The sequence below is a fragment of the Salvia miltiorrhiza genome, chromosome 5, assembly GCF_028751815.1.
Source record: "Salvia miltiorrhiza cultivar Shanhuang (shh) chromosome 5, IMPLAD_Smil_shh, whole genome shotgun sequence".
NCBI classification, from domain to species: Eukaryota; Viridiplantae; Streptophyta; class Magnoliopsida; order Lamiales; family Lamiaceae; genus Salvia; species Salvia miltiorrhiza.
This window is the reverse complement of record NC_080391.1, coordinates 1344289-1354282: the sequence shown is the minus strand read 5'-3', so window position 1 is coordinate 1354282 and position 9994 is coordinate 1344289. Positions and strand designations below refer to the sequence as shown.

Below are 9994 nucleotides of genomic sequence, written 5' to 3'. Positions count from 1 at the left end.
ACTGTACCATCATCCTCCTGCATAGGGGCTTTGCCCCTATCTATGAACTCCCTCAGGTTGGACATGACTCTGTCAGCGTTGGCCATGGCAGTCGAAAGCCTTGCTTCTGCCGTAGGTATCATTGGTGGTGGAGGAGTAGCAGCCCGGGCTGATGAGTCAGGGGGCGATGGAAAATCCCTGCGAGCCCGTGGACGAGAAGGGCCTGCCTCGTCATCGTGCCTACCACGGCGCCCTAGAACTGAGGTACGTGGTGGAGAATCTCGTGGCAAGGCCATCGGAGACTCAGGGGCAGTAGCGGGTGTCTCCGCTGGCAAAGACGTCCCCACTTGTACGTAGTCTCCCGGAAGGATGTAGGGCCCTAGAGGGGCGCGGCCCCACAAAGTGAAACAGATCTGAAGTTCCGCAATAAAGCTAGGGAAGTCTCCCATGAGGTCGTGGTAATCTTCTCGGCGAAAGATGTAGTGGGCAGAGATCTGCCTAGCCCATCCCTGCCACTCGGAAGGTAACAGTAAGATCAACCTCTGGATACCGTCATAACCTGATACTCCATGTGCACTCGCCTCGACCCAGTGTCTGTGAAAACCTGCGAGGAATTGTCCGAGGTTATCCCCGTGACATGGAGCATAGGTGCGGTAGGACCGCTCGACCTCCTCTGGACTAGCCCATGGGGGTAGTGGTCGTCGTCGGGTGAAAACAGTCCTCGCCATCTAACAAAGGAAATTCTATCGTCAAAAGTAGCACACGACAAGTAACTTAAGGCGATAAGGTTCTAAATATCTAAAATCGGAAAACAAGTTCGGTTCAATAACCATAACGTGCAAAAATACCTCATCATCTAAATCTAGCATTTACACAAGTCATACAGGTTCTTAATACTTAATCACAGATTACCTAATTCGACTATCATATAGTTCTAGTGTCGTTGTTTACCGAACTTAGGGCTTGTTATGTGATGATGATATTTTCTTAAATCTAACAACGAGCACTAAAAGTTTCAACAAAATAAGTTCAAAAGGCCAAGCTAATTCGAGATCTCATCGTAGAAAAACACTCGAATATTTAAGCTATGCCCATGCCATCAACGTACTATTGGCGTTCGTTATGCTGCTCAATCTTCATGCTCGTGGTTTCATCATGCGACCCTTCGTGTGATTCTTCTTTCTCTATTTCGACCGTCATTGTCGATGTCATCGTAACATGAAGAAAAAGAATTAAGGCATCTCCCTAAGTTCTCTTCTATGTTCCGTCGTGAGAGTGAGCATATATAACTTAACAGTTCTAAGTTCTTGTGATTCATACAATAGTCATACTTATTCATGCTTCATACATTTCAAGAAATTAACTTAATTAAAACTTGAAAGTACTTACCATAACCTCCGTTGAGCGTGACGAGATGTAGTGCCAAGCTTTTGTCAACTAGTTCAAAGTGTATTTACTTACTTAATCTAGACTCAACTTAGAAGGAATGAGTAGTACTCAGAGCAAAAGAAATGCTCTGATACCATTCTGTCACGACCGCACTTGCTAAGGATAGCAAATTCGGGGAAACCGCGACTAAGGGAGGGAATTTAGGAGCGGGAGTAAGAAAGGGGCATATTCGGTTTCTTGATGACTCGACTTGTATAAGGAAAATAATTGAAATTAACTAGAATTTCAACGAAGGCCACAAGGGGACCGTACATAATATTATTCAAAGGGGTACTCAACGAGTTTGAGTACATTATTAAATAGTACATATTGTTTTGACAGATAACATAATGTCTTAGTAAAATCAGTGTTTGCAGCGGAATAATAATTTGAATATATGTATGAAGACATATACTCTACTCTGAGGTACTCATCCTAGATTGACAGAAGCTCCGCTTGCACACTACATCCTCGATCACAGCTCAACCTGCACATTTAAAAATACATGCAGGGCTAAGTACAAAAGTACTTAGTGGACACTTGCCGAAATTTACATACATGCATAATATTTTATTGTCAAGCCTTTCAATAGTAGTAATATACGAGGGTTTTCCTTTAAAGACTCGTATTTACCAAACATAATATCATTTCTTTCATCAAAAACCCGCGCAGGTATTTTATATCATTAATCACCATATCAGTAACTCGTGCCGAGAGGGAGGCCTCCCTCTACGGACACTATGATCGGCCAACCCGCTAGATGACTCACGATCACAAGGTGTACACTAATTCCGAAGGGATTTGCGGTCCCATCCAGAATCCGAATTCGATTAACATCAGATAGGCAATTAATAATAAAACATAAAGCATTTAGGCATTGACAATATCATTTAAATTCATAAGCATAAAGTCTTAACAATTCTAATATATAATTTTAGTTTATACGTAGAAAGCCTACCTGAATAGCAGACTCACGGTTTAGCTCTAACTCTGGTGCTTGACCTTTAATCCGAGAAAATAAAATAAGATTCTAATTCTCGAAAAATCTCAATAAATGAGGATGCGTGAAATGATTATGCATGACTCATATTCCTTTAATTAAATTATGAGATGCTAATCCTATTTAAGGAATTAAAGCTCGTCTTATGAGGTCGGATTATTAATCTTTAATAATCTACTCATCTTAAAATAATCTAATTCACTTACTAATTAATAATTAGTAAGTCTTAAAATCTTCTCTAATTAAACTTAATAGAATAATTATTAAGGCCCAATTAAATAAAATAATCAAGGCCCAAAAGGAATTTAATTCGAGCCCAAAAGAATAAATTCGAAGCCCAGTGCATTAATAATATTAGGCCCAACATCAATTAATTTCTAGAGCCCAACAAATGAGGCCCAAGATAATAAAATCATGAAGCCCAATAAGTGAGCCCATCATCATCCTTAAAATAATTAGTAAATTTTAATATTAATCTTATCTCGTCAAAACCTTAGACTCAAAACATTATCACATACTATCATTTAGGTTCGAAACTATTTATTCGAACATCAACATGCGCATTAATCATAACTCGTTCTATTTATGTCATCAAGTCAAATATTCCGTCATTTAAAAACAAAACCTATAATATTACATAGATAAATTATATCATCATAGATCATGCTTTCTCATACATAAAACAATTTAATCCTTTTCAAATAATCCATATTAATAAGTCGTTTGAAAAGAATTAATTTAAATGAGAGTTTAACTCAAAATATTTTATTTTATAATCCCTTTATAAATACTTGAAATAAAGAACTCCATTTAAATAATTAATTTAAAGGTCAATATATAATTAAGTTAATCAAGCTCAATTTAAATTAATAATTAAGAGCTCAAATAATTTAAATAGATATAAGCCCAAATTAATTAGATAAATTAAGTCTATCATGTTTTTCTTTGAATAAGGCCCAAACAATTAAATTAAAATAAGCCCAAATAAGAAAGCCCAAAATTTTCGGCCCAAACCCGGCCCAAACCCGGCTGAAACCCGGCCCAAACCCGGCTCCCTTTTCTAACCTAAATATACACACACAAACACTCAAACACACACATTCAAGCTTCTCTCTCTCTCTAACTCTCGGACCTCTCTCTCTCGCCTTTCCCTCTCTGTTCGGCTGAGGGCGGCGCCGCCTCCGGCGCGCCGCCTCGCCGTCGCCTCCTCCCCTCCTCTCCTTCGGCCACCGCGACCAGCCACCAGGTGTCGCCACCCTCGACTCCCTCGCTCCCTCGGCCGCTGGAACCAGGCGCAGCAGCGCAACCACGCCGCCGCTCCGTCGCCTCCGCCTCTCCTCCATGGCAGATCCGCCGCCGCCGTTCAACGCCGCGGATGTTCACGACCATCGCCTGGCCGTGGAAGAGCACGGCCGCCGCCTGCCCGCCCTGATTTTCTCTATCCCTAACTCTCAACTTCCTCTCGATCTCTTTTGATTTGGCTGAATCGGAGCAACGGCGACGTCACGGCTGTCACGTTACTGCCGCCGCCGCCGACGACGAGCCACCAAGGCTCCGCCGCTGACCGCCGTCTGAAAATAGGTACTCAAATTTCCTTTCTCTCCTTTTTTTTTTCTTCCCTCATCCTTTCTTTTTCATTTTCTAAATTAAAAATCGGAAATACTCATCTCTTTTTCTTGGCAGATCGGAGACAACCTCGGCTCCGTCGCCGACCGTCGACCGTCGGCAGCCACCGCGGCTGCCGTCCCCTCTGATTTCGACTCACACACACAGTAGGTTCAAGCCACAATTTAGTTCACAAAATAGCATAGGATTTTGAGCAGAAATCAAATACTGTAAATGCTTATTGAAATCTGAAATTCTTTTCTTGAAACTGAACTAGTCTATAAATTTCAGTTCATATGTGCATATGTAAACATGTTGTGAAATATCTGAACAGCCGTATGAATTGATATGAATTGGTGGTTCTCTGAGGGTGATGATACCTTGAGTAGGTGGATATTAGTCTCTGCAGATATTGTATATCACAAAATTAGGAATCAATTTGGGAAGAGAATGGAAAGATGCAGAAATTTCTTTGTTGCATTACCTTAAAATTGGCTGTGAAATTGGGCTGCAGTAGTTGAAAATGGTGGTGTGAGAGTGGTGAAAGTGGCTGTGGTTTTAAAGAAAAATGGGGTGGTTTGGATGGATGAGGATTGTGGAATTTTTTTCAACTTGCAGGTATGAATACTTCCAGCCTGCATGTATGACTGAAGAATTTCTTCAGCATGCGTAGTAAGAATTTCTTCAGCATGCTTAGGATTCAGCATGCTTAGGGTTATTCAACTTTAATTATTTAAAAAAAAATCTAAGAGATTAATATATTAATTATATGGTTCCAAACTCATTTAAATACATTAAGACATATAAGCCTAATTCTTATTGAAGCATAAAATCCATTTGAGCTTGCTTCTAACATAAATTAAATTACTCATGAGCTTAAGTAAAAATCGATAAAAGATTCATATTTAACACTTCAGTGTTAAATTCTCCACAATAAATTAATGGACTCAAAATATATTTTGAGTGCATCATCTATTGAAAATAAAAAAAATAAATCATCACATATATAAATTATCAAATTCATATAAGTTCGTATTTTATTAATGGATGCTGAACTCTAATTACCATAATCAATCCTTAAATCAGTAATTAAAAGTATATAATCCTTAATAAAAAGTCGGGTCGTTACAGTTGGTAAGACGCTTCTCCTCCGACCAATAGGTCAGGGGTTCGAGTCATCCTAGGAGCACTAGAGTGTTAGTGTGTTTTTTCCTTTCTTTGGTTGTAATAATTTTAAAAATGTATTATTTTGAGTTTATATAAATTAAATTTTGTAACTAGAGAATGGAAAAGGATGTTTGAGGATATGTACAAAAGTGGTGGTACAAACCATGGAATTCATCCATTTTTATTTTATTTTTACTTGAAAAAGAGAAGCAGTGAGATATATCGTAAATATAAACCATTCTCAGTCTTTAGGTAATGATCATCATTTTTTCTTCGTGATGACTCGAACTCCCAATCTAGTCGTTGAAGAGGAAGCTCATATCATCTGAGTTGCATCTCGTTGTCTTTAGATAAGTTGTTGGTCAAGTTGTCTTGGACTATGTCCTTTGTTTTTCCAAGAAGGATTTGTCGCCAAGGCGGGATTTTGTCAGTTTCAACTCCAAGAAGTCTTTATACTTCATAGAATTGTACATTGCACGGCCATCCTTCTCCACCAGCGGCGCAGCCGGGCCGACGACCGCCTCAAACGACGGTCCATTCAGTATTGCGACGGAAACTCTCTCTCTCTCCTTATTCACCACAGCTCTATGATTCAGACTCTTACACCTTCCGTTTGTGAAAATCTTTCCAAGAAACATAAAATAAATAAATAAATAAATAATCATGAATTAGTATTAATACACGATATATACAAGTTAGTACTTTCTGAAATTAAATACACGTACATGAACAAGAATAACAAAATCTATCACTCATTTTAGTGAAAGATATTTGTACTCTTTGGGCTCACAGGCTCACAGCTCGAGCTGGCCACGTGTCTAACGTTTATAAATTGAGGCAAATAAAAATATTTCTCTAGAGGAATTTATTTTTCTTAATTTGTGAACGTTAAATACCTATTTAATTTTATTGTAAATGTTAGAAGTGTTTTTGCTACTTAACTCTTATAATCACGATACATTGTATCGTATACACATATCTGACATAATTAAGAAAATTTATATATTATTTTCAATAAAAAGGTGATAATTAAAATTACCTCTAGATGGTCATCGACATTAACCAAAATTGAATTTGGAGGATAATGGACGTCGAACCACTTGCCATCATGCTGAATTTGTAGACCCACAACTCCATTATTTATGAGAAATGTGAATAAACCTGATTTATTTTATTTTATTTTCAATAAAAGAAAATCGACAAGAAGTTAGACAGTAATCAATAATTAATAAAATTGTACTATATACTAGGAACAAAAAAATTGTATAGACTAATCCATTATTTATTAAGATGAATTGATAATTTATATCATTTGAACATATTCTGCTTGATTCGTATTCCACTAAAATGATAGAATTGGAGAAATCATAGTGATGAGAATAAAAAACACTATAGTTATGATATATCACAAAAAGTGAATGCCCTTAATTAATTCTAGGGTCAATTGCCTGTAAATTCACGAAGTTTTCATTTTTTTTCGAATGTTTCCCGCAATGACAAAATCTGACAATCACTTATGATTGGACCTTCATTTAATCTATTAATTGACAGTTGGGGATGTGTTTTTGCAGGGTATTAAAAAAGAAGATATTATCATCGCGAGAACATTAAGAAGAAACATCCGGAAAAAAATGGAACTTCGTGAATTTACCAGCAATTAATCCTTAATTCTAATTATGATTTATATATTAATTTAATGAGATAAAGCAACCTGTATCAGTATGCGGTGGGATGCCAATTGCTTGATCAGGCTGAGGGCATGGTGGATAATAATTTCCAACAAATATTTGAGAAGTCGAATCCATCTCTAAAACTTGATCCATATATTGTTGATCCAATTCCACAGCATCACAAATGGCTTCCATTAGCTTTCTACACAGTTTTCGGATTCTTTCACTGTAATCCATCACAGCTTCCCTATCATTCATATACAACATATACCTTAAAGTTAGTTTTTTATTTTTAGGGTTAGCTATTTTTCGTGAGAAATTAATGGGAATAATGAATAAGTCAGTATATAGTGTTGAATAAGGTATTCGGTTAATTGATTTAAAATTTGGTCTCTCCAAGATTCGAACTCACGTTGAATTTCGCCAACTCCAGGTAAATATCAGCCATAGAATTTGAAATTTGTTAATACTATTTTAGCCCTCAATTCACAATCTATTTGTGAATTAATTTTAAATAGGGCAATTCACCGGATGAAATTCAGTGTTCCATAGTTTTTTATGTGCCGTCGTGTTCCACTATTATTTAATAATAATTGTTATACAAACTAAATGTATTATAATACTATGTACTACTACTTTACTCTTACTCCAAAAATTTGAAGGTTAGAAAAAAAAATATGTACCCTAACTTTAGATTTATCAACTCTAATAATGAATTATCAACTAATAAGTAATAAAAGTGAATTTAAATGATAAAAAAATATAATTATATTAATTGGATGGAATAATTAATTTAGTAATTAGAAAATTCAACTAAAGTGCACAAAATTGAAATTGAAGAAATTAAAAATGTGAAAGAAGACCAACAAAAGTTAAAAATGAGACACAATATGTGGCACACTGAATCACAAGTGGATAATTTATAACAATGAATTAATTTGGTCGTGAATTGCCTTATTTAATTTAAAGGTCAATTCACGACCAAAAATAGATTTGTTCATTAATTTAGTCTTAAGTTCATTGATTAAAGACAAAACAGTATTTTAAGCCAAAAAATGATAATTTTATTTGAATCTATCCACCAAAATCCAAATATCAAAGTAATCAAAATCCAAATTTTACCTCAAGAGGTACGGTTGGTGAGGGCAGTGAAATTGGGGATGCACACAGAGCTTAAGGTAATCCCTCCATAAAGTGAAGCTCTGGTTTGAAGCAGTCGTCACCTTTAAATTGCCACATTGAATGGGATCTAAAACGCTTTTCGCTTCGAACTGCTTCTTCACAGAATCAGGCAAATAGAAAAATTCTTTTACGGCTGTTAGCGTAGCATTCATCAAGCTCTCAGGTATCCCATGATTCACAAGCTGCACCCACAGACAAATACATATCATTTTTTACGCAAATTCTCTTGTGCGAACGTCCACACTATGCAGACTACACACGTATTCTAATATATTAGAATACGTGTAAGTATCTTATTAAAATCTCTAATATGACTTTTATAGGTGTCTTATTACGATTGTACCCCTTTTACGGATAGCAATGGACTTGATCTGGACTGGATATTGCTAGGATCAACTTTAGATCCAAAATTTTTTAATTTAGAAAAATGAAATTCAGATCTAGATCCAGATCCAGATCTATAAATGGTATCACATCCAGACCCGGATGCATATTTTTCTATCTTCTAAAAGAAATCCTTAATGAAATAGAATTCATAATAGCACCATAACAATTATTTAGAATCTTTGCTATTATTAAAAAATAACTTTTATATAATCAATAAAGTAATCCAAAATAAGTTTATAATATTATGAAAATACACAATCATCTAAGTGTCAACAACACATTCGAGTTCAATAACATATACTTGTAAACAGTAAAAAATCATAATAGTAAAAGTTCATGTACGTGAAGCTAGTAAAAAATTTTAGTTTATATACAAAATCAAAATTTGGTGAAAGTTCGTATATTTAAACACAACGCAACCCTTAATCTTACGATGAAGAAGCCCCATTCCTGACACGTTGTGGCGAGGTGGTCGATTGCTTTGGACCGTTGATGAGGATCGCCGGAGCTAAGGGCGGAGAAATCGACGACGGGGAGTGCGTCGGCAGTGAAAGCAGAGGACTCATTAGTGAAGTTGAATTTGGAAGGGACGGCTTTCAGACATGAAGAATCTGCTACATCTTTCACGCTCTTCTCAAATTCCAATGGCTGAAGAGAATCAGACCATGAATTTTCAGACATTGCATCTGCCATTTTTTTTGCTTTTTTTTGTGGAGGAAGGAAAAGTAGTTGGCTAGTCGGCCGGAAATTTATTAATCGGTAGTTTATAGCCAATACATATATAATATACTATGACAGCTGGTCGAATAATTGATTAATCAATAAGGATTAATTAATATTTGCTTGTTTGCTTCTTCAAGCTTAGTTAATTAAGTGATGAAGAGGAAGATAGGGGTGAGCAATCGGTTGGTTCGGTTGAAACCGATCCGATCTCCTAAAACCAAATTATCCAAACTTTTAAAAAATATCAACCGATCCAAACCAAAAATTTACCTCCAATCGATTCGAACCATACTTAAACTTCAGTTTTGGTTCGGTTTTCGGTTTAACCGAACTTTGACATAATATTTTATTTTTTAATTTTAGAAACCTATTTCCTAACATTAAAAAAAAATAGTAATATAATAAATTAAATCCACCTCAACTCCAATATTTACCATAAAACTAATCACATACAACTCAAAGAGACATGTTTGAGTTGTGCAAAAACAATGGAGCAAACAAAATATATTGGAATCCTTACAGAGTTGGTTTAATTATGATCAAATTGTAAGTAATATATATATATATATATATATATATATATATATATATATAATAAATTATTAAATTAAAAAATTTCGGTCGGTTCGATTTCATCCGAATTTCTTAAATACAAAATCGATCCGATCAAAAAAATTTTGGTTTTTTCAAAAGTAGAACCGATACAAAACCAAAATAGTTCAAAATCGAACCAAACCGACCAAATATCAACGATTCGGTTTGATTATTTGGTTTCGGATCGGTTTTGCTCACCCCTAGGGGAAAAGCCAAAAGAAAAAAACAGTGTTGGTTGAAAATTGAAATTTGGGTACAC

The 9994-nt window shown here is 35.8% G+C and overlaps 1 protein-coding gene across 1 annotated transcript; it reads right to left on the bottom strand.

Annotated features, from left to right (window-relative positions):
- Window positions 1-5332: 5332 nt before the first annotated feature.
- LOC131026645 (2-oxoglutarate-dependent dioxygenase 19-like) lies at window positions 5333-9244 on the bottom strand. The gene is made up of 5 exons (XM_057956561.1): window positions 8851-9244; window positions 7972-8213; window positions 6891-7096; window positions 6219-6340; window positions 5333-5802 (listed from the first exon to the last, which is right to left on the bottom strand). The coding sequence occupies exons 1-5, from the start codon at window positions 9109-9111 to the stop codon at window positions 5557-5559; spliced, it is 1077 nt and encodes a 358-aa protein (XP_057812544.1). The 5' UTR covers window positions 9112-9244; the 3' UTR covers window positions 5333-5556.
- Between the last annotated feature and the right edge of the window lie 750 nt (window positions 9245-9994).